Source organism: Biomphalaria glabrata, chromosome 10 (genome assembly GCF_947242115.1).
Source record: "Biomphalaria glabrata chromosome 10, xgBioGlab47.1, whole genome shotgun sequence".
NCBI lineage: Eukaryota > Metazoa > Mollusca > Gastropoda > Planorbidae > Biomphalaria > Biomphalaria glabrata.
The window spans coordinates 28,565,857-28,593,413 of NC_074720.1; the positions used below are offsets into that span (position 1 = coordinate 28,565,857).

At 35.6% G+C, this 27,557-nt stretch overlaps 1 protein-coding gene across 13 annotated transcripts in view; it reads right to left on the reverse strand.

Annotated features, from left to right (window-relative positions):
* Positions 1-27,557, reverse strand: part of LOC106072697 (MAP kinase-activating death domain protein-like) — a 64,767-nt gene that overhangs the window by 21,520 nt on the left and 15,690 nt on the right. For 8 of the 13 annotated variants that reach the window (XR_008780298.1, XR_008780299.1, XM_056044968.1 and 5 more), the window contains 18 exons: positions 12,566-12,724; positions 11,677-11,808; positions 11,454-11,567; positions 10,668-10,748; positions 10,052-10,066; positions 6,772-6,942; positions 6,435-6,593; positions 5,762-6,089; positions 5,021-5,220; positions 4,460-4,518; positions 3,894-4,146; positions 3,348-3,450; positions 3,190-3,261; positions 2,769-2,880; positions 2,407-2,484; positions 1,907-2,093; positions 181-369; positions 10-85 (listed from right to left, as the gene is read on the reverse strand). Coding sequence is in view for 11 of the 13 variants with exons in the window: in XM_056044968.1 (XP_055900943.1) it covers positions 10-85; positions 181-369; positions 1,907-2,093; positions 2,407-2,484; positions 2,769-2,880; positions 3,190-3,261; positions 3,348-3,450; positions 3,894-4,146; positions 4,460-4,518; positions 5,021-5,220; positions 5,762-6,089; positions 6,435-6,593; positions 6,772-6,942; positions 10,052-10,066; positions 10,668-10,748; positions 11,454-11,567; positions 11,677-11,808; positions 12,566-12,724 (2,488 nt within the window). In the remaining 2 variants the exon portion in view is untranslated. The remainder of the gene's footprint in view (positions 1-9; positions 86-180; positions 370-1,906; positions 2,094-2,406; positions 2,485-2,768; positions 2,881-3,189; positions 3,262-3,347; positions 3,451-3,893; positions 4,147-4,459; positions 4,519-5,020; positions 5,221-5,761; positions 6,090-6,434; positions 6,594-6,771; positions 6,943-10,051; positions 10,067-10,667; positions 10,749-11,453; positions 11,568-11,676; positions 11,809-12,565; positions 12,725-27,557) is intronic. The other 5 variants (XM_056044972.1, XM_056044973.1, XM_056044970.1 and 2 more) reach the window with 5 other exon arrangements.

Here is a 27,557-nt window from a genome sequence, read left to right on the forward strand (position 1 = left end):
AATACTTACTAGATGTGCTGATATCATCAGATAGTTTACCACTAGGTGAGTCCAAGCTTTCATGACTTCCATGCAGAGATGTTTTCTGTCAGAAATGTTAAGACACTGAAGTTAAGTATTAGACTATTATAAAATATATGAGTGTTGATGCCTGCATGGGTCTAGACATCATTATCTTACCTCTGGAGTCATGCTGGGATCACTTTTGTTGGACGGGTCCCTGGCCCAGTAGTGGGTGTGCGCTATCTCCAGCACCATGTAGGCTGAGGCCATCCCACCCAGACCATGGTTGTTGATGGTGTGGCCAAGGCCATGGATGACAGACTTTATCAAGGTCAGTATGCCTTTGAAAACATTTCGGCTGACACACTGAGAAGAAGAAGAACAAGTCAAAATCTGAGAACAACTAAAAGTTTGGCTTTAACAAATAAAAAGTAATGAGAGAAAGCAAAGGCCTATCAAATGACAAAACAAGGAAAGAAATCCTTTAACAACTTATCCCCTGCCAACCAAGAAAGATTTTTATTAAACAAAACAGAAATGAAGAGATTAATGTGTCATCGCCATAGGATTGAGCACTCCTCTTCTCTATGTGACACGGCTTGAAATAAGGGAGCAGAATGGGACAAAACTGAACACATTTCAGATCAAAAGTTTAAATTACCAGATTTTCACATCTTCACATGACATTACAAATATATAAAAAAAATTCTTAGTTTAAATTATTCATTGTCATGACAACATAGCAACATTAGTATAATAATATCTAACCCCCCTTGTGACCTAATACTATGATTAGGTTATAATGTTAAAGACTCCTAGAGAATTTTGATATGTAGCAAAGAAGGGTTCTGTTGTTTATTGAACTGACTTCAGTCTTAGCACATTTTTATTTCAATTTCCATTGAGTGTTTAAAACCAATGTGTCAAAAGATTTAGTATTTTAAACTATGCTGTGCATGTATTCTGCATGTAATTATCACTGTGCTCTAAGACTTAGAATGACTTCTTCTTATCACTTTTTATAATTAAACCACATACATGAGCAAAGAATATTCAAACATAAAACAATTCTTCTAACAAGAGAATATGTATTCTATAGTTTTACCAAATAGTCCAATGTGAATGTTTTCTATTTTTATACCAAATAGTCCTATGTGATTATAATAGTTTCTTTTGTACTTAGTTTTATTAGTAAACAAAATAAAACCTTGAAATTTCAGCAGTAAGGAAACTTGCGTGTAGTAATACAATTAGAAGATATTGTTACAATCCTATCAGGCTCTCTGCAAACACTGCTCAACACAACACATCCAACTCAAGAACTTGACAACAAGAGATCCAAAATAATGTGATACTTTAAAAAGTAAATAGCAGTCAATGCTACACTATTGGCTATATGATACACTGACTACAAATGCTTCATTGTACATAATCACATTGCCGTACAAAACTCTACTAGTCTCTTTCTGTTGTATCCTGGATCTGTACTGCTTCACTCGAGAACTCAGTACCGACCTGACTTCACTGTGGACTAACAGTACTGACCTGACTTCACTTTGGACTAACAGTACCATACTGATTCCTGTGCTGTACTCTCTTACACACTGTCTCTAGATCTATTCCCTGAAGGCCTTCTCAAAAGCGGGAGATATTCACGTGCAATAATCATACCAGTACTGTCCCTTGTACTTTGACACAGTTAGCAGCATGCTGTATTACAAGAGTGAGCTGATAGCACAGTTAACCCTATTGCCGCTATTGTTATTACAATTTAAAAAAAAACTGAGACCTTTTGGCTGATCAGATGATCAAGAGATGAGATTATATCAGACCATAGAAGTATCCTCTACTTCACATGCTCTATGATAAACAGACTATGATAATAATTATCCTAGGGGCTTACCACATCCTCTATATGAAAGGCATCCTCTGAGACTTTCTGATCTAAGTTTCGATTTAGTCGACTGACAACAAAATTCCTGTAGTTCTCATCCTCCATCAGCTTGTTGATTCTATTGACTTTCATCCAACTCACCCCCTTCCCCTCCAAGACACTGTTGATGACTTCCTTTAGAAACTGTTGGTTGTCACTGGCAAGAATAGCAATAGATTTTCATTGAATGGAACAATACTATACTTAACAAACTTAAAACATATGTTCTAAAGTTTTATAGGCAAACCTTTGAAGAAATATTGCAATTTGTCATTGTCTAAAATGCCACATTTTTTTAAGAACAAATGGATGATATAATTATAACTCAATAAATGAATCAAGAATGAAGGTATTGGCTTTCTAATAGGAAAATTTAAAGAATAAATATTAAAATTAATCCAAATATCAAAATAAACAAGAAATAACATTTTCAAAGCATTAATAAAACAATGAAACATTTTTAAACTTACAAACCCCCAGCACATATACAATTTCTTTCTGTTTTCCTTCGTATCCTTCTAATAGGATCATTCCCAAGATAATCAAGCCTAGTAGTAAAATATCAAAACACTGCTGAAATTGTGTTTTAAACATTAAAATAACTGTAGCCCCTTTAGCCAGCTTTAAAAGCTAGCCATTTATTACATGCCAGTTTGCATAAATTAAATACTATTTTCCATTACACTACACAACAATAACGATTTCTTTAATACCATCAAGTATCTTTCACTAATCTCTCATGGGGAAACATAAAAAGAGGGTGTGTATGTGTGATTCAGGGAGGAAAAGTGTGGTAAAAATATGGTATGCATATTTTGTGAACAATACATACCTGTTAGAGTTAGCTTTGGCATCTGCTGGAGACAACTTCTGTGGTTCTTTTTGCTTTCTATTAGTTGCATGTTTGACGAGTCCTGATTTCTCTACCAGAGCTTTACGATTGCCTGAGGGAATAAGTAGTTCCTTATGTAGCTTGAATTAATTCATCACAATCACTCTGCACAAGTTTACAAGTCTTTTTATAAACAATTTATTTTGATAAATGAAAACATTCAACTTAGCAAAAGTAATTTAAAATACATTTACAATGTCTTTAAAGATACTATCAAGAATTTGATTGATCCAAAGTAGATTCAGTCATTATTTTGTACAACTTAACAATAACCAATTACTTTATGATAAAGTGACTTCACTAAATATTTATAACTCAATAACTCAGCTTAATTATCGTCTGTTAATAGAAATCCACTAACCAAGAGGTGTGAAAGGTTTTGGAGCTGCTGCTTTGGTCTGGACTGGTGTTTGGGTCATGGGTTTGTTAGTTCCTGAAACATAAAACACAAAATGTTCACCTATTCAAAGTTTGTACCAAAAATACAAAATCACTTGTCAATAATCAATTAACAATTACCAAATAACTCGGAGGCGGTGCTGGTAGCAGAGTGAGCAATATCTGTCAGTTCTTTACTAATAGTAGAGATGATAGATGAAGTGGCAGACTTCTCAGTTTTAGGCTAGTTAGAAACAAAGAAGAGAAAAAAAATCATTTATATTTATTTTGAAAAATTGCTTTTGTATAGCACATATTTCTTGCTTATAGAATGGTCAGTGCTCTACAGTCCAAACTCTTTTGTGGACCTGTGGGGAGATGGGGTATCTGGGAGGTTTCCGTTTTGTCTTTAAGCGCTAAGCAAACCTATCTCAGGATTCAAAGTCCCCTTGATAGGAAGCAAAGCAATTCATGACAATCCACCTTAATTCCCCATACAATTCAGGTCTATCCTACATCCAACAATTCTCATTTAGAGTATGATTTGAGCTTTTTGACCCAGCAGCTCTAATAAGCTAGCCAATCTGCCAGCCTCAGAGCTTTGACAAAAAATATCTGATTCAAAGATAGTTTGTCTACTTTAATAATGAAACATTCAAATGTTATTAATTTTGTGTTGAAACTTACCTTGTTAATAGCAAAGTTTTTTGTGCCTGGTACATTCACGCCCAATGGCCTTAGGCCTGCCGTTGCCAACTGAAGAGGCTTTTTCACCACAGGAGGTGTGAGTCTAGCCCCAGGACTTGGAGGTACTGCAGGTCTAGGTGGAGGAGTTTTAGGTGACTGGGAGGACTGGGACATGGTCCTAGTTATGTGGGGACTATGTGGTGAGCTTGGTGGGTTAGCAGACATGTTGACATTGATGGAGTCTTGGGGGAAACTAAATGAAAAACAAGCAGAACTTTAGTAACCAACAGCTTACCATACCAGGTATTGAATTTTTAGATTAGGTTGTTCAATCATTGAAAAAATTGCACCTATCACTTTCATCTAATAAAGATGCACAACTAAAAGTGCACTTTTTTTTTTCTTTTTAATTTTAAAGCATTCATTCTCATTAAAGTCATTAATATGCCAAGCAAAAAAAAATAATAATAGTGAAACATCATTTTTATTTTGTTTTCTTTTTGAGCTTAAAAAGCAAGAACTAAGAATTGAAACAGATGAATGTTGTCTAGATTATTTGAACTTACCTAATCACTGGTCTTCTTGTGTCAACTGTATTCCCAGAATCATAGCGGAACACATTCTCCTGGTAAAAGAAAAACTAACAATGTAAGATGAATTTTCAAAAACATAAAGCATTTAAATTTTAAATATTTAACTACTGTAGTGAAAAAAAAATGGAACAAATCATATCATGCAACATAAAACCTAGAGCTGTTAGTCTATCAAGGGATAGTATGAGATATTTGATGATCATTTAACATGCAAGAGCAACATAAAACCAAGAGCTGTGCCTGTCACTGCCCGTCACTGGACAGGCTGGGCGAGTTAATTTTACTTTGGACTGGAGGCCTGGCAAGAAGAAGACAGACAACTAGTGGAGAAAGAGAAAATAATAGACCATTATACATAATACTTTTTCAGCAGTAGCTATAAAACTCTTCATCTGTCATATGGTCAGTCTTGAAAATCCAATGCTCAAAGGAAAGAGAAAAAAAAAGTAGCAAAGAAAAAAATATTTTGTTACAAAACTATAAAAGCACTAAGCACTAAAGGTCAAAAGAGAAATCTGGCAGACAGGGACTAACCTCCTTGCCACCATGCCTGTCAGTGACATCATGACTATAAGATGGGCTAGAAGAGGCAGACGAGCTCATATCGCTGTCCTCTTGAAGGGAGAGTGCAGAGTCGCTGTTAGTGGCGGGTGCATCAGGCAGATGTAATTTACTTGGTGGAGAATACACTTTGGACTCATCAACAGCAAAGATTTGTCGCTCTGGTAAAAATGCTGTGTTAGAAATACAAGCAGTGATCAAAGCCAATGTCAACATGCAGCATATCATTTTAAAATTGTTTGGTGACAATCAGTAAATATTGGAAGCAACCACATGATTCAGACATAATCAAATATGTACAGTGTACAAGCATACTCAATGCAAGCTCAATTTGTCTAAATATAGTATGGATGCTCATTAAAATAGTTAGTTAAAAGATAAATTTATTTACTTTTTACAATGCCAATAGTTTATATTATGTCAACTTTAATAAATTATATACAAAATAATAAAAAGAAATTTAGCAAACTATATCATGCAGTGTTAAAATCTTATTATAGATGTGAATAAATAAAACCCATTAGAAAATAATTGATAAATTGAACAGAATTTTTTTTGTATCAATATAACAGCATGATTAAAAATGTTTTTAAAAATTGTGAGATGTTTTGTTTTGCAACTTGTACTGAATGTCTTGGCATGCTTACAACCTATGGGTAGAAAGAGAAGAATAGATATTCCATGCTGATTGGTCCTAAAGGAGTGTCTACTTACAAGGGGTTTCCCCGCGTATGTCACTATTATACAAGTCTAACACAAAGTCACTGAGGGAGGAATAAGACGAGCTTGTGCTGTCTGCTCCATCACTATCACTGCCACTTTCATCTGTTGGGTTGTCATCGCTCTGCTCTTCTGAGACTGAGGTCAGGGCCGCCCCAAGGGAGGAGCTGTTGTCATAGATGTGGAACTCTACTGGCTGAAGCTGCTGTGCATACCACTTGGGTTTGTCTCCAATCAGACTTGGGTCATAAACAGCTGTCTGCACTCTCTGGTAGACCAGATTAGTGGGACACAGAGACCACTCTGAGAGATACTCCACAGCCTGCAGAGTAAAGTAACAAGGTGTACAATTGATACAACAACTATGCAAACCTACCAACTGGTTATGGCCTCAGTAAAGAAATTAGACAAAATTTTAGTTGTTTTATTTTCAAGTATTGTTTGTTTCATTCAAGTTTTATTAATTCCTTTTTAATGTCAGCACTATATATCAGTCTAAAAATGTGGATCAGCAAAAACAATGGGACTAAAAAAATGTCAGTCATGAAGACAATTCCCTTTGATTTCAGTCTCAAGAAACTTTCTTGTTTGTTTGCTAGTAACATCATAACTCCTGTCAAATTAAAGCCAAATAATGATGACACCTTACATTGTCTACATTGTTTACCTGTGTCCTGGCCAGTTTAGAAGTGAACAAAGTTTTATCTGCACGAGATTTTAGGAAACTATACAGCTGAAAGGCCACCACAGGTCTGGGGTAGAGGCGAAGTGTTCTGGTGTGCTCTGTGAAGTTCCCCAAAGTGTTTGGAGAATTAAAGAACCTTACCTAAAAGAAAACAAAACATGTTAGACTGTATAACAACAAGTTTGTTGCTCTTACTTTTAAAAGTTGATGCATGCTGCCATAGAAATATGTCAGCTTTATTTCAACTGTTGCATATACATTTAGGTCTAAAAGAAAATCAGATTAACAAGTACTAACTGAATTGTGACTGGCTACTCACCATTGCTACACGTGTGGCCACATCCACAGAATCGACATCATTGCCATAGATCAGAGGATTGAAGCCTGTGGCTGAAGTTAGGCTGTCCCTCCGCTGCCAGAGATCCAGGTTCTGGGCAAGAGCATCAAGGTTTTTAATTGGCTGTGGTGTCATGCTCATGCTTGCCAGTGCCTTTAATCCCCAAAGACAAAAGAAAATGGGATGCAAAGAAAGCAATTAAGTCCAATACCAAGCAGTAATAAAGAAACAAAAAAAAGACCAAAATATAGAAAGGAAAAAGATACAAAACAAAAGTGTACAGGCCAACATGCAGTTCCAGATTAGCCCACATTTAAGGTTATTATTAATGCTATTTATAAATTACTTTGTCTAAAAAGTTTCTTTTTATTTAAGTCTGTCTCATTTTTATTATGATAAAACTTTTCTTATGTTGCAAATTAAAGTTCTAAACTTTTTTGTTATTTTATATTGAGAAAAAGTTTCATGTTGTTTCTCATTCCAATTTAAAAACAAACATTTTTAAGGATGATATTGTACAATTCATTTTATTGCTGAAGATTTATAGGAGACAATTAACTTTGTTGTTTTTATAAAGAAGTCATTGCCAGTTATATTCACACAGGCAAAATATTATTGAGGGACAAGAAGCAAAAAACCTTTAAGTAATTACAAGCATGTTGAAGAAGTCTGCAAGTAGGTATAATATCAAGAGGGAGGAAGCATGACAATTAATTCATTGACTCATTTGATGAGAACAAGAAGAAACAATCAGCTCAATAAATAGAACACATTTCATTGAAATAAATAATTAAAGAAAGTATTTTTACAAAACTTATATCAACTCACTCTGTATGGTAAAAAGTTTGTACACTATTTTTCTCCCACACCCTATCTTGGATTAAGTTGAAATTTTGCACAATTATTTCTTTTACTTGACAACACAAGAATCAATAACAAAAATTAACCAATTAGAAATTAACTATTGGTAATTAATTATTTTGTTTGGTATCTTGAACAAGGGAAAGAAATCATACTTGTCAAATGAGGTGATATAAGTTGAATAGTGCCCCTGAGGATTCTTTAGCCCTAAGTGAACTTCTGTATTATGCATTTAAAAAACAATCATGTAAACATTCACAAGATACCACTTCTCCCCTCTCCCTTTCCCAACTGGTCCAGGATCATAGCCCATTGAGAAAGCTAAAAACTAAGCAAAAACAAATGGTAAAAGTATTTCTAATTGCATAAATTTATCATTTCTAAGGTCAATTATACATATAATTACATGACTGATCTAAACTGGTACAATTTACAATATAAACTTTGTGTTTTTTTTTTAATATTTTAAATGTTTTTTCTGGTTTTATATTTGTTCTGATTGATTTCAAAACAAGAAATGTCACCATTGAAAAGTCTTAAAGAAACTTTAGTATTGATTTCAAGATAGCAATCTAGCAGACCAAGATGCACATCCAGCAGTGCTTTCCAGCACAATGTGTTGAGAATAAGTCACCTTGTTATTGTTTTTTCAAATCTCAACTAGAATAACAGCTTAAACCTTTTATAATAAATTTGAGAATATAAATAAATTGTGAATAAATTTGACTGAAACACATTTCCAAATGTTTTACTTTTTTATCTAAAAAAATTACATTCCTTAAATGTTTCAGTAATCCATTTGTTTAAGCAATGAAAAAAAAGTGTTTTTATTCTTTATTTTGTAAACTATTTAAAAGTGAGAGAGAAAAAGAAGCATGTAGTTAGGCTTTACAAATATTTGTTCTACATTCTTAATCACCCACAAAGTGAATATTACATAATGTATCAACATGTGTTGTATAACAAGAAAACTGTTGAAGATGGCAATACAAAAAAAGTTTTGTGTAAATTATATACATGCTTATGCTAAAGAATGTGTTATTAGAAACATATAAGTTATTGTAATCATTTTGTTACAGCTTAAAATAGTTCAATATGCAGGCAGTTTTAAAAAATATTATTTGTTAACATATATGAAACAAATAGGATTGGGTTGTGATTTCATATTTGAGGCCTGTAAAACTGTTCTCTATGTTTTTATTCTCACCCAACACCAAGTTATTTGTTAGTCAAGTTACTGGATGAACTGTCTATTCTACTTCTACAAACTGTCACACATATACACACTCACACAGTATATCCTGGCGCTTATTAAACATGTATAATTAGTAATGGTTCAATGTTTCCAGATTGTAGTACAAACTGGTCAGTCAATACCATTGCATTCTTTGGTTCATTCACAAGATGGAGACTAAAAGACAATGAAATCATGTGACAAATATCCAGATAAAGGTTCAGCTAATTCAACTCAAATCAATTCCTGGGCCAGAGACTCAGAAACTGTTTCAAATATTCAAATTATAAATTGAGCAAGGAGAGATCAAAATTGCAACTACAATTTCAACATTCTAAAAACAAAGAGAAAATTCAACTTGAGGACTAAACCTGTATGAAAACTTGTTGAGATGATTAAGTATGAGCAAGAATGAATCATCCTGAATGTTGGAGCTAGACTTAATGATACACACAGCTGCAGCATTGGTCTTTTTTTATGCCTAGTGCTTGAAACACCAGATTGCCATTAGTTATCCATGACAAGACTAGATGGTCCCCTCAAAACTCAAAAGAATTTATTTATTTTTTGTGTCTGAGCAATCCAATATTCATTGATGAATACTTTTATTAAGCAGCTAATAGCTAGTGGTGGATAGTAGTTAAGCAATATGTTACTGAAAGTGTTATTGAATTGAAGGTACTGTATAGTCCAAACAGAAAATGAGATTTTACTCTGGATGTTCCTTAGTGAATAGATAAAATATACAATGGCATCTAAATGATAGGATAGGGGAAAGAAAATATAGAGGTTATACTTTTTTGGCACACACCTTCATACAAAATATTTGCATAATTCAGTAAACTACTCTTCTTGTTTCCCAAGTGGAGCAGTAGTTAAATGTGATGTAAATACAAAAACAGTACAGCATTCAAAAACCTTTAATAGAGGCATCTTATTTTTTGCTTTATAGATAAGTTTGATAAGTTAAGAGATAAAGCTACATCTCAGCATTGCCATATATAGATTTAGTAAAGAAGAATAAAATATTATTTGACTGTAAAATGTCTCTTCAGTGTATATCAGTTTAAGAAACTACAAAAGCTCAATAATGTATGCTACATTAGACCAGGAACCAAAACTTCTACTGCAAAGCTAATCTAGATATGGATTCAATGTGTGGATTACCTTGTCAGTAATACACTGGAAAAGTTGTATAGATACAAAACTTAGATTAAGTTAGTCACAGGCTCAATGCAAGAACAGTAAACACATTGTTGTAACATTTCACTGGTCTAGGGTTAGATCAACAGCAAAACTATGACTATGTCTCAAATTATCCAGTTACAATGTTATCTTTTTTTTTTCCTATTAGTTCAACAACAAACCAAAAACAACAAACTAATGTAAATACCTGTCTTTCTAGACTTTGTACTTCTGTTTGATATGTGACAAAAAACATCCACATATTTTGAACAACATACATCCTTGTTATGCTTTGTATCCTAGAAACTGTTTTTATCTATTTCAAGCTTTGCAATTCATTTAGCTTAATGCGCATATTTAGGCCTTTGGTTTACAACCAAATCATAGCATAGAAAAAGTAATCCATTTGATAAAAAAATTGTGTGGTTAGAGTTTTAAGTAATCAACATGCTTAAAGCATTAGATAGTCTCATTTCTTAATGGTGGAAGCCTACAAATATCTAAATTATTGACAATCTATTGGTTGAAAATAATATTTACAAACTAGTTACTTTTAATGTTAACTTCTGCAAATCATAAGCAGTACCAAGTCACTCACCTGCTTCAGATGTGTTTTTAATGCAGTTCCCTCTGGTTCAGGTAATGGAGGCAACATTTCTGCTCCTGAAGGTGTAGTTATCTATACAGACAAGGTGTACACAAACAAAGTCAATATTCTAACAAAAATAGTTTCTAATTTGTACTTTTTTTTTTGTTTACACCCTTCCATGAAAACAGCAGGATGTTGTGCAGATGACACACTTCCATGGCCTGGTTCAACCAACAGGAGCTAGAGAGCATAATGGTTGTTGAACTAGAACTTTTTGAAATGCTGATTTCAATGTTTAGGGGAATTTTGTTTATACATTTTTGTCAGGTTTACAGTTCAAAATGTCTATTACATGTGTGAACAGACTGTTAAATCTGTTTTTATTGAGCTACATACTACCACTCTAATTAGTTTAACATATATATATATTATGTTTTTATAACCTTAACACATTCATCAGGGGATTTGCACACTTTTATGTAGTGGACATTACTTTGGGGAGGGAGGGGGGCAGGGAGTAAAATCTTCAAGAAAACAAGAACTCATTAAGTTTGAGATCTCTCCCAGGATGGAAGGGGACTTATCTCACTCTTTTCTCTCTGTCCAGAGAAGAAGTAAACTGACAAAGAAAAGTTCACGGTCTTAGGCCAGACAATTGAAATTAAATGGTTTCTTGAAATAATTTTTTTTTATTTGATCTCTTTCACGGGCAGTCACAAGTTGAATGTCAAAAGCTAATTTTAAAACCTGTCTTTTACTATAGAAGAGTTGGGCTATACACTTATTAATCAATACCTTATTTCCATCCAGATCCACTAACCAAATATCATCTGGGAGAGGGAAGTCTTTCTTGTAACCAAAAAAGCTGGCAGGCACACCAATAAGGTATGGCGTTGGGGCTAACAGCAACTGTGTGAGAAATCAATAGCCATCAGATTGGAATCAATCCCTAATCAAATCATATGTGTAAATACATTGACTTTTTTTCTTCTTTATTTGCCTTGCTGGCTCTAATTACCTGTTCTGCTGAGGCCATGCAGGTGGGAAGGAGAGGGATGACAGGGAACATATACTCCAGGGGGTACAGCATGGCCACAAAGGCCATGACAGACATGGACAAGGCATTGTAGTCTCTGGACTGTAGTATCACCTGTTCATGACAACACAAAGCAAACAGTCAATAAATCATTGCAGCACAAAAGTATCAGTAGTGAGGTTTACAGTTGGAACAATTTCCAGCTCAAAGGCATTTGCTAAGACCAGTCAATAAAACAAACAGTTCTTAAAGTGTCAAATTGAAAAGAAAACTAGGTAAATGTTTAATATCCATAGTCTCTCTGATATAACACTATGATAATTGTTATTGTTTCTTGTATATTAACAAAATACAATGATGATAGTTTCTTCTTAAACTCCAAATATTAGTTTTAAGATAAAGTCTCTAAATTAGACAACACAAGTTTTAAGAAGAAATCATTGCACCATCCAACAGAAATAAAGATGAAGATGATTCAAGAAATAAAGATGAAGATGATTCAAGATGTATTTTACAACTGTTTAGTTTGTACAAGAAACATGCCTCTGTGTGACTTTCACTGCAAGATTTTCAAGATGGTCTAGCCATGATATATGTATGAATTTTGTGACTTGTGACTTGAAATATTTATACATTGTATATCCAGAGTTTATCTGGAGTTCATTAGTTAATTTTTCTCTTCTGCAGTCTATATTTACTTTGTTCATATTTTGGAGCCAAACAAATTTAGAAAACAATTTTCTTTTCCACTCTTAAAGATTTTTTAAATAGAAAAAGATTATGTTTCATATAAATTACAATAAATCAGCTTACTTAAACATTTAAAACAAAGCAAGGCTTATTTGTTTTGAAAGAAATGTGAACACTTTACCTTATGCTCTAACATGATGGCAGTCAAAGCCTTGAGGCAAGTATCCACTCCTAGCAGCTCCAAGGGAAGGTGCAAAGGGAAGTCCACCAGCCCAAATCTTGTATTGTCAGGCAGAGCAAACAGCAGTGGAGGCTGGAGCTCTCTAGGCAACACATGAACCTGAAAACACAAGTATGTTCAAACTTTGAACCCATACAAGATATGGTCAAGAGCAGGAGAAAGTCTTTTTTTTTTTTACAGAAAGAACAGACAACTGTTCTGGTACCAACACAAGTTAAGTTACAGAAGAGGAACATGATGAAATTCCCTGTGGTTAGTGTGGCCTTTGGCCACTTTTAGTAAGTGGGCAAGACCCAGAGGCTGCATTGGTTGCTACCATTGTAGAGCCTTCAGGCTGGACTTTCCTCTGGATCCGGTCCACTTGCTTTCTAAAACAACTATAAGCATACCGTATTTAAAGTTAATAGTAAGAAGCATTGTGTTGTTTTTTTAAATCATTCATTACATTTTATTCCTCTGAAAACCCATAACACTCCTTTCTAGACACATTAATTTCCTGTTCAAGATTTCAAGACAATATTTTCTACTTTACTTTCATAATTTCAATTTATGTTTTGTTAAAAAGTTGTTGTTTTTTTCTACTTTTTAGCCTCTCTCTGTCAACCCTTAGAAAAAGAACCAGTCTGGAAAGGGTGTTATTTTTCCACACATTTCTTTATTGTTTTGAGCACTTTGCTTTGCTATTTGAATCATCGCACTAGCCAGTCAAGTTATGCATTTGAATCCACATCTCCATAATAAGACCAACATCCTGTTTTATCTAGATTTATTGATAGGTAAATTAACAGTTGGAGAAATGTCAGTAAAAATAGTTTTAAAAGATACAAGCTAATTTATGGTAAAAGAGGCAGCCATTACTGTTCAAAACTTAGAAAAAGGTTGACAGTATTAGCATAACGCATTTACCATATTTAGTTCTCATCTATGTCAGGTTTCAAATTATTACCACCCCAATAGTTCTTCTCTACTGCACTCCCTCTCATCCCTTGACTGCCTCAGTATTGTCTTAGTGTGACTTACCAAGTGCTTTCATTTAAGGTCTAAATGTGAACCTACTTAGTTCATTAGTCCTTGTGCGGGTGGCCTAACCTTGAACTTTCTTTACAAAAATAAATTAACTAGCACTTTCTGGCAGTGCTTAGAAGGAAAACAATGTTATGTCACATCCCATGTCCAGGGCTATTCAGGACTATTAAGGATAGACCAGACTAGCCAAATAATATACTAAGAATACAAAAGCATACTGTCAAGGTTTGCTTCATTCAGTCTGTTATTTAATACTACTGGTTTGGCTTGATGAAAACTATTGCCTGTGAATTCAATATTCAGATTCAAAAAAAAAATTTTCATGTTGGATTTATTCTATTCATGGATTATTTCTGTGCTTTCAAAATGTTGTGTTCATGTGATGACAAAAAAACTTTCTGAATCTATCCTCACAACTGAAGATATACACAGACAAGCAAACACAATGCAACACCTTGTCTCATGAATTATTGAAAAGCTATCAAAGGCAATACAATGAATGTTCTTACAATAAAAATTTTATATTGGTGTGTTAAATAAATATCAGTTTCTACAAAAATTATTTACTTTGGCTGGAATCTTAACTGTTATAAAGTAGATCTTTTTAGTTTCTTATTTTTTCTTATTGGGTAAATAATGAAGACACATAGCAAGACTCTATCCTAGTTTGTTGCCTTCCTAATTCAAGCAGCAGTATGCAGCAGTATGCTCCCTTTGCCCTAACCCAATCAAACCTCAACCCCCCCCCTCCCCATCTTCCTCATTCAAACCAAGATTTTTCAATTCACTTTCATTCAAAGTATAATATAAACATTAACTCTCCTATATTTGTGTACTTTCTGAAATTAGAAAAAGAGATATCCAATTCACTGTATTTCAAAGAAATTCTAGATGAGATTACTTAACAAAGGTGTCACCATCATCAGTTTTTCTTGTAGGTAGACTAAAATGACAACACTTAAGTTTTAAAATGTTGTGTACTTTCAACAATACAAGATTGAAATTTGTTTCTAAAGAAGAATAAATCTCTAGGCTATATTTTTAACTTGTATAAACAGGGCATTCCTAAGTAATGATGCACACAATTGTGTGTGTGTGAATCTCACAGAGATAATTGAGCTGAGCTGAAACTCCATAAAGCAATGCTGAATCCTAGTTTCTGGGATCTTTCAAAGACAGAAAAAAAAAAGAAACTAAAGAAAAAAAGAAGATGAAAAGAGAGAAAGAGAACAACCTGGCAAAAAAAAACAAAAAAAAACTATTTTTAACTCCTGGAATCAATAAGGTCTAAGCTTGTCCAAGTTCCCTAACACAAAGACCAAAGTGGATTCTTTCCCCTCACAACACCAGTAGCTAATCAATCTTGTTCCAGTGCTAATAGAAACCTAACAATGACAAATAGAATATATTCTTGTAACAATGACAAATAGAATATATTCTTGTACAATTGGGTAATATTGTGTATGAAACTAAATTGATACTTCATCCATCGAAATCGTGTCCAACACCAGACAGTTCTGTAAATATTCACATGTAACATTACCACTAAAGAAATGATTTGAAAAAAATTCAAGACATTTAAATGTGTTTGCGTATAAGTGTTCATGTCTATGAAGCAGCCAAAAGGTGGATCATTCATCCTCATCTATCCCCTAGTCCAGTGATGCCCAACCTAATTCGACCTGAGGGCCATTATAATTTCTGACACTTGTGTCGCGGGCCACATGAAAGAAAAGGTACACACAAAATTAAATGAAATTTACCTTAATTTGTAACTAATTGATTAGAAACCCATGGATCTAGTACTTACATTAAGGAATTGGATATCTGAAGCGATTTTTTTCACGCATCAGAAAATGTCTTAATTTCTCTATTTAAAATAAAGCAACATTGTAGCTAGCTTAACTACCGACTCATTTTCTTGTCTCTTTTTGGTAAGTATTCCTATCGATCCTCCAATCTGTAGGCGTAGTTTAACAATCCTTTATTCGCAGCTAAAACCAAGAATGTCATCATGTTTGTTTCATAACGACATTAATATGTTGTTGTTTTTTTTAAATAGCCACACTTTCTTTACAAATCAAATATGTTGGCTTATTATCAAGGCTATAATCAAGCTCCACAAAAAAAAGTTAAGATCCGTCTTCTTTTTCTGATAGATTCTCATTTCATAAACACACTAATGTTAAATGTCATGGTACCAATCAATTTAAAAAAAATTGATGGCCCTAACATAGGTAAAGATACTTAAGTCAACCTTTTTCTTTTTTTTTTTGGAGGGGGGGATGTCTACTCTTCGTGCCAACATTTTGGCGGGTCGGATATAACTACGTCACGGGCATCACATTTTGGGCATCACTGCCCTAGTCTGTTGGGGCATCACACAAGATCTGTTGACCAACTTTCTCAATTCCTCTCTGTCTTTTGCCTTGGATAGAACCTCTTTCAATGGCAGGCCTGTCCAATCTTTTATGTTGTATTTCCATTGCTTTCTCTGTCTGCCTCTTCTTCTTTTCCTGGTACTTTTCCCTGAAGAAATGTCTTTGCGAGCCCTGAAGACCTTGTAACATGGGCGTAGCCGGGGGGAATTGGAATTTAGTTACTGATTTTTGGCTTTGACTCTATTATTTTAGGTGAGATTTTAAAACTAAACCATCTCTTCCCCTAACGCAGCCAATGGGGGTTTTGAGTTTAAAACTCACTACCAGGGAGTCTTGCAGTCAAATACCCCACTTCTATAAAACAAAATAAAAAAAAAAATTAAAATGAAAATCCCCAAATTCCAAGAGCATAGCTAAGGGAGATTTTGATTTTAAAACCCCCTCCGAAATTTACGATAAAACCCCCTCTTCAATATAAGACTATCCATACATCAGTCACCAGATCCTGAGAGCGTAGCCAAAAGGGGTTTTGTGTTTAAAACCCCCCTCCAGCGGGGTTTGAAGCTAAAAAAATACCTCTTCAATATAAAAAAAGCAAATTACGAGTTTAAACCCCTCTTCACTGGGATTTGAAGCTAAAAAATATCTCTTCAATATAAAAAAAAAGCAAATTGCACACTAAAAAATCTATGAGCGTAGCCTAAGGGGTTTTGAGTTTAAACCCCTATTCAGCGGGATTTGAAGCTAAAAAATTACCTCTTGAATATAAAAAAAGAAAATTACACACTCTAAATTCTATGATCATAACCAAGCCAAGGGGGTTTTGAGTTTAAACCCCCTCCTCCAGAGGTTTTTTTTTTAAAGTTTAAACCCCCCCCCCTGAAGGTGTTGAGTTTAAATACCCCCATACAGAGAGTTTTGAGGTTGATACCTCCTCTCTTCAATTTTATTCTAAAGCAAAATACAGTCACCAAATTCTATGACCATAGCTAATGGGGTTTTGAATTTAAAAAAAAAACAACAGATTTTTTAGTTTAAACCCAACCAAAAAATGATTTTGACGATAAAAATTCCCTTTTTGATTGATATAAAATCTGAAGCAAACTACAGTCACCTAATTCCAAGAGTGTAGCCATAGAGGTTACAAATTTCTGCCAGTGGCTGGGCTCCATTAATAAAGTGCAGTGAATAGTCATCTGCAGAAATTGAAAAAGACTAAATTGCTCAACAAAGATGGCTAAGAGAGATTTTAGGTATCAGTTATAGAGATTGGGTCTCAATCAAGGAAATCCTATGCCGAACTGGGAGTCGACTCCTTAGTAAGGTTGTGACAGAGCGTCACATGAGGTTTGCAGGACATGTTCTCTGACAAAATGAATTACGCATAATAAGAGTTGCAATGACATGGAGGCCAATACGAGGAAAGCGCAAACAGGGACATCCTAGTACAACTTGGCGTTACACTTACACTAGGACCTTTCTGTAGCATCTCAATTCTAGGATCTTCCTCTCTAGTTCTGCAGTCACCATCCAAGACTTGCAAGCATATAAGAATGTAGCCATGACCAGAGAGCACTTCAGTCTGATTCTAGTGTCAAGGGCTATGTCTTTGTTTTTCTGTATTGTTTGAGTTTTGCAAGTGCTGTTGTGGACTGAGCGATTCAGGCTAGTAGTTCAAATTTGTCTATTTCATCTAAGACAATAGCTCCAATGTATTTAAAACTACTGATACTTGTTAGTCTCTTATGGTTAAAAAAAAATATTTCTTTTTTTTGCTAACAATGATGTCATGCATTTGCATAGAATGTAGACATTGTAATAAAAAACAACAACTATTTGGATGCCAATAGCCAATTTTAATACAATGACTGATATTGTTTTAATTTTTCTTTTTTTTTTTTTGTTGAAAAAAAAAGAAGAAGAAAAAAAAGGGGTGATGACCACAAATCAAAGTTCAGGTTTTCTGGGTTATTAAAAATGAAATGATCTTAGGAAAAGAACGCAAAAGAAATCATTACAAATCACAACATATTTTCTTCACCAGAGTCCCCACCCCACCCCCACACACACACTTGTCTCACAGGGTGGGGTAAGGATAAGAAATGAGGAGAAAAAAAGGGGATGAAACTGGCACAGAAAACCATTGAGGGGAATGAAAGAAGAAAGACCTTTATTTCCCACCACTTTTTTTTCTGCATTTTCTTACACAGTGCATGTTGTAGCCAGAGCCCAGTAGCATGCTGTATCAGGAATATCTGGACAGCACTTTAGTGTGTTATTTAGTGGTCATGACAGATCAGATTTGGAGGTCATCACACATTGGACAACAAGCCTGTCAGTAACAAGTGTTGTATTCAACAAAGTGGGCTAGCCAACTGGACATGCTAAGGGGAGTTAATAATACAAATGCTTTTTAAGAAAGTCAATAATGTGGTAGAGTGAGGAACAAGAGAAATGGACAATTTCTTGCTAGATGGAAACTCACTGCCACATACATTGTATTATTGGCGTGACAGGAGAACATTAGTGAAAAGACCTCACACTGATGAATGATACTGGAATACTCAGTGGACTAAACACATCTTTGAAATCAATCAATACTTGAGTGTCTTAGTGTGTTGAATGCAATCAATAAAACAGTGTTCAATGTAAACCAAAAATGTGAAAGGTCAGTTTTAAATTCTGCACAACTTTCACTCTGATGTGCAACACTATCAAACGTACTTTAAAACAAAAGGTGATATCAAGGTCATTACTGGATCTAATATATACGTATATGTGTATGCATGTGTGTGAGCGTGTGTTGACAGCCCCCTACGGTGAGCTCTAGTGAGTAAAAATATTGAATAATGTGACCCAGTTGAGATTGCGTGTGCGTGTTGGTCAGCGATGGAGGATCACGGTGTCATGTAATGCGAGGAGGCGTAACCAGGTTAATCAACAGATTTATGAGTTTTGCGGGGGCGGGCATCTTACCAACCCAGCAATAGTTTTAAAGCCATGCCCATCCATTCACATTCTATCAACAAGCAATATGTGTCTGTATGTAGCTAAGACCATGACTCTGTGCGTCACTACTGACCTCGGTACACTCGGCCCAAGAAACATTAGGAAGCTACACGTCAGAAACGTGAAACACAACATACTATTATTCATACTGTGGGATTGGTTGTAGAGATTGGTTGCAGAGATCGGTTGTAGAGATTGGGAAAAAAAAAAGGCTGTTTGAAAAAAAAAAAGGCTGAGCGAACGATTGCGCAACAGCCCCCCCCCCCCCCAGGCTCGACACCTACGGATCATTTGCCCTTGTCACTCAGTGACCTGTTCATCAGAGTTTTTTTCAATGAAATCAATACGGCATTTTACAACGCCCGTGTGTCTGTGTGTGTGTGTGATACTAGCGTGCTTCTAAATACGAATGTGTGCGCACGTATTGATGATGTGTCGACCTTGTCCGGTGTAACGGAAACCAAGGGAACTAATCCAACTACACATTTCACAATGAGAGACCTGTTGCGACTTTTGGTCAATTTGTGTTTGAACGTTTCATTGCCGATTGGCTGGGCGGTTATTAACACTAACTGTTGACACACACGAACAACAACACACATGCTTGTACAGACCACTGTATGGTACGTGACAGACCACTGTATGGTACGTTACAGGCCACTATATAGTACACGAGAGATCACTATATGTTAAATGATAGGCCACTATATAGTACATTATGTAATCGATGGTTATGGACGGAGAAAACATTGAAATGCCCTAAATTCAAGTACCCCGCTGCAAACACAGATTATATCACACACCTTAGTGTTGGCGAAAAAATACCGTTTCAGTGCAATATTTTAATGTCAACATCACTTAGCTTCGAATGTCTCAGTTAATCAACAAAAGGACTATATTAGTTAGCATCAGAAAAAATATGTATATATACACGGGGTTTCCTCATTTAGTGGGGCGCCAACGTTAAATGTTTGAGAAACTATGGCGTACAATATTCCAGTGCAGGGATACCAGACACCAGGTGGTCACAAAGAAAGACACACAAAAAAAAGTAAAAACTTAGATCAAACATGACAGTAAATCTAAAAGAAAACAAACACAACAACAACACTGCTCTATTAGGTAGACCTAGTCCTTAGACCAAATGACTGTTCACAGTAGCTCATCATCCAAGCAAATAGTGTTCTTAATAGAGTTGGTCCCAAACTTCTGTTTTAGCCAGTTTGTTGTGGCTTAAAAGTTTGAGATTGAAAGGATTGGACTGATGGTGAAAACTGGTCTTGCAATCAACAACTCAGTAAAAGCCTGAGAGTTTCCCTATTTAGGCCAATGCCTGTTGGACATGCCCTCCTTGGTTCCAGTTCCCACTGACTAGAGAAGCTGGAAACAAAGGCACACATAGAAGTAGACTTGAACAATGCACGGATACTATCAACGTCAAACTAGTTTCATAGTTACCTTAAATAAAAAGTGTATTAAGTAGCCCTGTTCAAGTTAATGAAGTAGCCCTGTTATACTCAAAACAAGAACAAATAATTTAATGTCTAGTGACGAGGAAAAAAAACAAAACTATTCAATATCTAGTCATTCTTAATTCGAGTCAATTCTAGTCATTCTTAATTCGAGTCAATTCTCGCCATTTCACTGTACATTGCAGTGGACATAAAACACACCATTTTTTTTTTCATTTCCACCAGAAAGCAAATCTAGTTTGTCTATTTAGCTTAATAAGCGAAAAAGCAACTGACCTATATACAACAAATATGTTCAGTAGGTAAGGTTTTTTTTAATCAGGTTGGACGCAGCGTTACGATATCAATAAGCAAATCGCTTGCCTATGTAATCCTTCATATCAATAGTTACGCACGGACGGATGGGCAGATAAGACAGTTTAAAGAATAGATTTAAGGATAGATGCTTACCCTAGCTCTGGGTCTAGCTGATTCATAGAATGGGAAATATATGTGTGTGAAAAAAAAAAAAAGAGGGGGTGGTGTGAGAGAGATGTCAAAGAAAGACAACCTGATCTCTATCATAAGAATACGAAAGATAGGTTCGTTTAGAAATGAGGGAATAAATCCATACACCGCATAACGGTAATGCCAGTCTTTTCCAAGCACTAATTCTTAGCAATGGGAGGTAATCACCAGCAAGAAGGTAACAATCCCTACTAATGGCCAGTCTATGGACAACGTGAAATATGAGCTCTTGCCTTGCACTCTGGTCTTCCGTGGTCAATTAGTGGAGTCCCCGAGCGAGGGGGAGATAATGGTGCTGAGGATCTCTGTTTGCTTGCCCATCAATTAGTGAACCCTAAACGTTTGTTTCCCCTAGTCTGACAACGTTTACAATTGTGGTGGGGAATAAGAGAACTGTCAGTTCTTGGTTGCTGATGTCTTCAACTGCACGTTATTACAGGAGTTAGTCTTACTCTGGGAAATAGCCCATAGGTTCACCACAATACACAGTCAGACTGATCATTATTTTGTAAGATGACCCTATATACTGATCTGCTGGGATGTCTGGGACCTAACGTGTGTGTCAACTACTGGTCTTTGGTCGTAATTGAGTATGCAGTTAAATATCCATGCTGACATATTTAGTCCCAGCATATAGATCCGCAGTTTGTTCGCATTTTGTTACATAGAGTAAATGTTCTGCAACCCTGAGGTTCTCGTAAATAGCCTGCAATACACGAATAATAATTACATCAATGCTGCCTTTCCATTTCATGCTACACACCTTCATAACCCCACATATATACTTCCAGGTCACATATATACACACAAATCCATCCTACACATCTTCATGACACGCATACACTCACACACAAACACTTTGTCAATATATCCAATCCAAATCCTGATTGCTTTTTCTAATCAACAGGTTCTGCATCAGAGGTACACACAATCACAGGAAAGATTTCAATATCTTTAGAACGACTTAGAACAGGGAAGTGTGGTGAAATAAACAACTTATAACGGGAAAGTGTGGTGAAATAAACAACTTATAACGGGAAAGTGTGGTGAAATAAACAACTTATAACGGGAAAGTGTGGTGAAATAAACAACTTATAACGGGAAAGTGTGGTGAAATAAACAACTTATAACGGGAAAGTGTGGTGAAATAAACAACTTATAACGGGAAAGTGTGGTGAAATAAACAACTTATAACGGGAAAGTGTGGTGAAATAAACAACTTATAACGGGAAAGTGTGGTGAAATAAACAACTTATAACGGGAAAGTGTGGTGAAATAAACAACTTATAACGGGAAAGTGTGGTGAAATAAACAACTTATAACGGGAAAGTGTGGTGAAATAAACAACTTATAACGGGAAAGTGTGGTGAAATAAACAACTTATAACGGGAAAGTGTGGTGAAATAAACAACTTATAACGGGAAAGTGTGGTGAAATAAACAACTTACAACAGGAATGTGTGGTTTAATATAAACAACTTACAACAGGAAAGTGTGGTTTAATATAAACAACTTACAACAGAAAAGTGTGTGAAATAAACACAATGTGGTTTAACCTGGCCAAATAGAAAGTTTAACTACAGTATCAATGAATGCTTGTATTCATGTGTTCACAATATTTTCCAAGCCTCTCAGCTGAGCAGGAAATAGCTTGCATGCATTAGAAGTGTTGTCAGTTCCAATTGTTACACTGACAGAGAAAGGGAAGAACAAAAACCTGAGACCCTAAACGTTGTGTACTTTTGATCTCTGCAACAGTGTCTGTGCCTGATCTCTCTAGTAAGGTTTATAAAACCCGAGGACTACAGTATCAGATCTGGCACTGAACCTTGACATAAATGGTAGTCAGACTGCATCAAAACACCGGAGCCAACGTACGCACATCAGCAGACTAAATGATACGCGTTAGAAACTGTACAAGCAGCGGTTCCCAGCGCTTGAGACTTTTTTACTTACAAGAAAAGGTAACTTGCCATTCTTAGACATTATCAATGACGCTGTAGAAATTGTCCAAGCATGTAGTAATAAACAGATGAAAAGTACCGGGACAGTGTTTACGCTAGTGAGACCAACAAATGACCAAATGTAATTAATTATCAAGAGAGCTGTGGCTACCAACTGTATTAGACCCACTCCAATGAAAGGATGAGATAATAAGACTAATTATGGTAGTTAGAACAGGGAGCAGCCATTAGTAGGAAACATTCTCAAATGTAGATAAGCATTCACACTAGACTATTGCCTTGACTCTGGCAGTGTGTTGGGTCCTACGAAAGAGAAAATATCACCTTGTAGATGTCAATAAATACTGAAGAGATTGTGCAGGCCGTGTGCAAGTGCTGTTCACTAAGAAGACATGGGTTAGATTCCAAGTCTGATTATTTGTTCACATAAGAATACAGCAGTACATTCAATGTGACATTACCCAACATTTAACTCATTGTGTGCCAACACACGATATTACCCAACATCTAACTCTTTGTGTGCTGACACACATTACCCAACATTTAACTCATTGTGTGCTGACACAAATTACGCAACATTTAACTCATTGTGTGCTGACACACATTATCCAACATTTAACTCATTGTGTGCTGACACACATTACCCAACATTTAATTCATTGTGTGCTGACACACGACATTACCCAACATTTAACTCATTGTGTGCTGACACACGACATTACCCAACATTTAATTCATTGTGTGCTGACACACGACATTACCCAACATTTAACTCATTGTGTGCTGACACACGACATTACCCAACATTTAATTCATTGTGTGCTGACACACGACATTACCCAACATTTAATTCATTGTGTGCTGACACACAACATTACCCAACATTTAACTCATTGTGTGCTGACACACGACATTACCCAACATTTAATTCATTGTGTGCTGACACACGACATTACCCAACATTTAATTCATTGTGTGCTGACACACGACATTACCCAACATTTAACTCATTGTGTGCTGACACACGACATTACCCAACATTTAATTCATTGTGTGCTGACACACGACATTACCCAACATTTAATTCATTGTGTGCTGACACACGACATTACCCAACATTTAACTCATTGTGTGCTGACACACGACATTACCCAACATTTAATTCATTGTGTGCTGACACACGACATTACCCAACATTTAATTCATTGTGTGCTGACACACGACATTACCCAACATTTAACTCATTGTGTGCTGACACACGACATTACCCAACATTTAATTCATTGTGTGCTGACACACGACATTACCCAACATTTAACTCATTGTGTGCTGACACACGACATTACCTAACATTTAATTCATTGTGTGCTGACACACGACATTACCCAACATTTAATTCATTGTGTGCTGACACACGACATTACCTAACATTTAATTCATTGTGTGCTGACACACGACATTACCCAACATTTAATTCATTGTGTGCTGACACACAACATTACCCAACATTTAACTCATTGTGTGCTGACACACGACATTACCCAACATTTAATTCATTGTGTGCTGACACACGACATTACCCAACATTTAATTCATTGTGTGCTGACACACGACATTACCCAACATTTAACTCATTGTGTGCTGACACACGACATTACCCAACATTTAATTCATTGTGTGCTGACACACGACATTACCCAACATTTAACTCATTGTGTGCTGACACACGACATTACCCAACATTTAATTCATTGTGTGCTGACACACGACATTACCCAACATTTAATTCATTGTGTGCTGACACACAACATTACCCAACATTTAACTCATTGTGTGCTGACACACGACATTACCCAACATTTAATTCATTGTGTGCTGACACACGACATTACCCAACATTTAATTCATTGTGTGCTGACACACGACATTACCCAACATTTAACTCATTGTGTGCTGACACACGACATTACCCAACATTTAATTCATTGTGTGCTGACACACGACATTACCCAACATTTAATTCATTGTGTGCTGACACACGACATTACCCAACATTTAACTCATTGTGTGCTGACACACGACATTACCCAACATTTAATTCATTGTGTGCTGACACACGACATTACCCAACATTTAACTCATTGTGTGCTGACACACGACATTACCCAACATTTAATTCATTGTGTGCTGACACACGACATTACCCAACATTTAATTCATTGTGTGCTGACACACGACATTACCCAACATTTAACTCATTGTGTGCTGACACACGACATTACCCAACATTTAATTCATTGTGTGCTGACACACGACATTACCCAACATTTAACTCATTGTGTGCTGACACACGACATTACCCAACATTTAATTCATTGTGTGCTGACACACGACATTACCCAACATTTAATTCATTGTGTGCTGACACACGACATTACCCAACATTTAACTCATTGTGTGCTGACACACGACATTACCCAACATTTAACTCATTGTGTGCTGACACACGACATTACCCAACATTTAACTCATTGTGTGCTGACACACGACATTACCCAACATTTAACTCATTGTGTGCTGACACACGACATTACCCAACATTTAACTCATTGTGTGCTGACAATACAAGTCAAGAACTTGAGACTTCAAAAACTTTAGCAAATAGGCAAGTGAGCCACAAAACACTAAATCGAGGTCTTAAACTTGAGCTATTCTACAGCTGTCTCCTTAATCTATGGACATCTTTTTCTTTTCCTCTTTAAATACAAAAACAAATATTCGAATAACTGAACAACAACAAAAGGTTTGAATGATATAGTTTCGCGGTACCTGAATTTCTCGAAAGTTAGAATCAATTTGTCAGGCTAATGGCTTTCGGACAGAGCTCACACACTACGATGAAATAAAACAAAACAAAACCTTCCATGTATGCAAGTGCTCCCAAGGGCACCAGACTGACGATGAGAAGACAACTCTCAAAGGGGAAAACCTTGATGTGGGACTATGATACGTTTATACAAGTTGAATTAGTATTGCAAATATTTTGTTTCATTATTCAAATAACTGATCCAGGTCTCGGCTATTCAACTTTTAGTTTTCGTGTGCGAAGTCAATAAAATGTTTTTTTGTAAGTGATTAAAAGTGTCGTAATCATAGTTCAAAACTACTTTAACAAACAATTGAAGTGAAACAGTGCTGGTTTACTATTCTAGCAAAATGAAAGAACATACATACAGCTCATGGATATAATAATAATGATGTATAAACTTTTGACTGTACACTAGCGACATCTAGATCTAACACAATAACGCCACCAGCTCATCTCTTCACTAAGCTCGACTAATACCTTTTTCAACGAATCTTCTAGAATGATTGCGTCACATCAAGACACCCCCAATAACCTTCAACTTGGTTTTTATTGTATTTTTCTTCTGTCCCTTTTTTCCTTGAGCTATAGTAAATTATATTTTTTCCACTGTAACCTTGAACTAATTTTGTATCAAGGTCTGTCTGGCATTGTTTCCTTTTTATGTCTTATCTTATCTTATATAATACAGACGTTACTTCAAAAAAGAAGATGATTACGTCCTACGCGTCATGCATTTAGTCATGCATATTAACCAATGACTTAAATTCTGCCAAGTCACTGGTTTTCCTGGCTAGCTCAGGCAACCCATTCCATGCTCTAATAGCACTAGGGAAGAAGGAGTATTTGTACAAATTTATCCTAGCATATGGGATGAGGAATGTGCCTTTATCTTTGTGTCTTTCAGAGTATTTTATTAAATTTTGTTTTTGTATTTGAAGATTATGGTTCAGTGTTTTATGTATTATTGCTACCAAACTGTACTACATTTTGTGAACGACTTTGAACTATCTACAAAAATGTGACACATGAATTTCTACTATTTCAACTGGCAACTAATTGGTTCCTCTATTCTATAGCGGCATTGCTTTATCAACTAGAACACTAACAAACTCCGCGCCTTGTGCGGTGTCAAAAATACCTAAATATAGACACATGATACAAATAGTGCTGCCAACTCACAAATGTTTTAGGCTGAATGACGAAAGCATTTTAAAACATGAAAATCTGTGTTTAAGCATCATAATAAATAGCGACTCTTTCCTCCCCCCAACCCGCATTTCAGTGAACTAATTGTTAAGTTCACTGAGTTTGTATCCCTTTTTTTGTTTTTAAATCCAACATACTTGTTGAAAGTTGTTTAAAGTGAGATGGGGTCATCTGATTTGACCCCCAAGATGCTGGCCAGCAGAAGGAAATACTCCATATTCTTTACCCTGGGGGGAAGGAGAAGCCTCATGTGTAATGAGAGAGAAAGAAAGAGAATGTGGATGCCACACTAACTTGACCTAATGTCTATTGAATACAATAATGGTCGCTAATGGTCTAAGGAAAATGATAAAAAAGGGGCAAATAAAAAAAAAAGGTCAATAGTGTTGAAGGCTGGGAGATAAATAAAAAGATGTGATACAAAGAGGTTAAAGAGGAAATGTGTGTATAGGAGGAGGGGGGAGATGGAACCAGACCTAAAGACAATGGAAGTAATCAA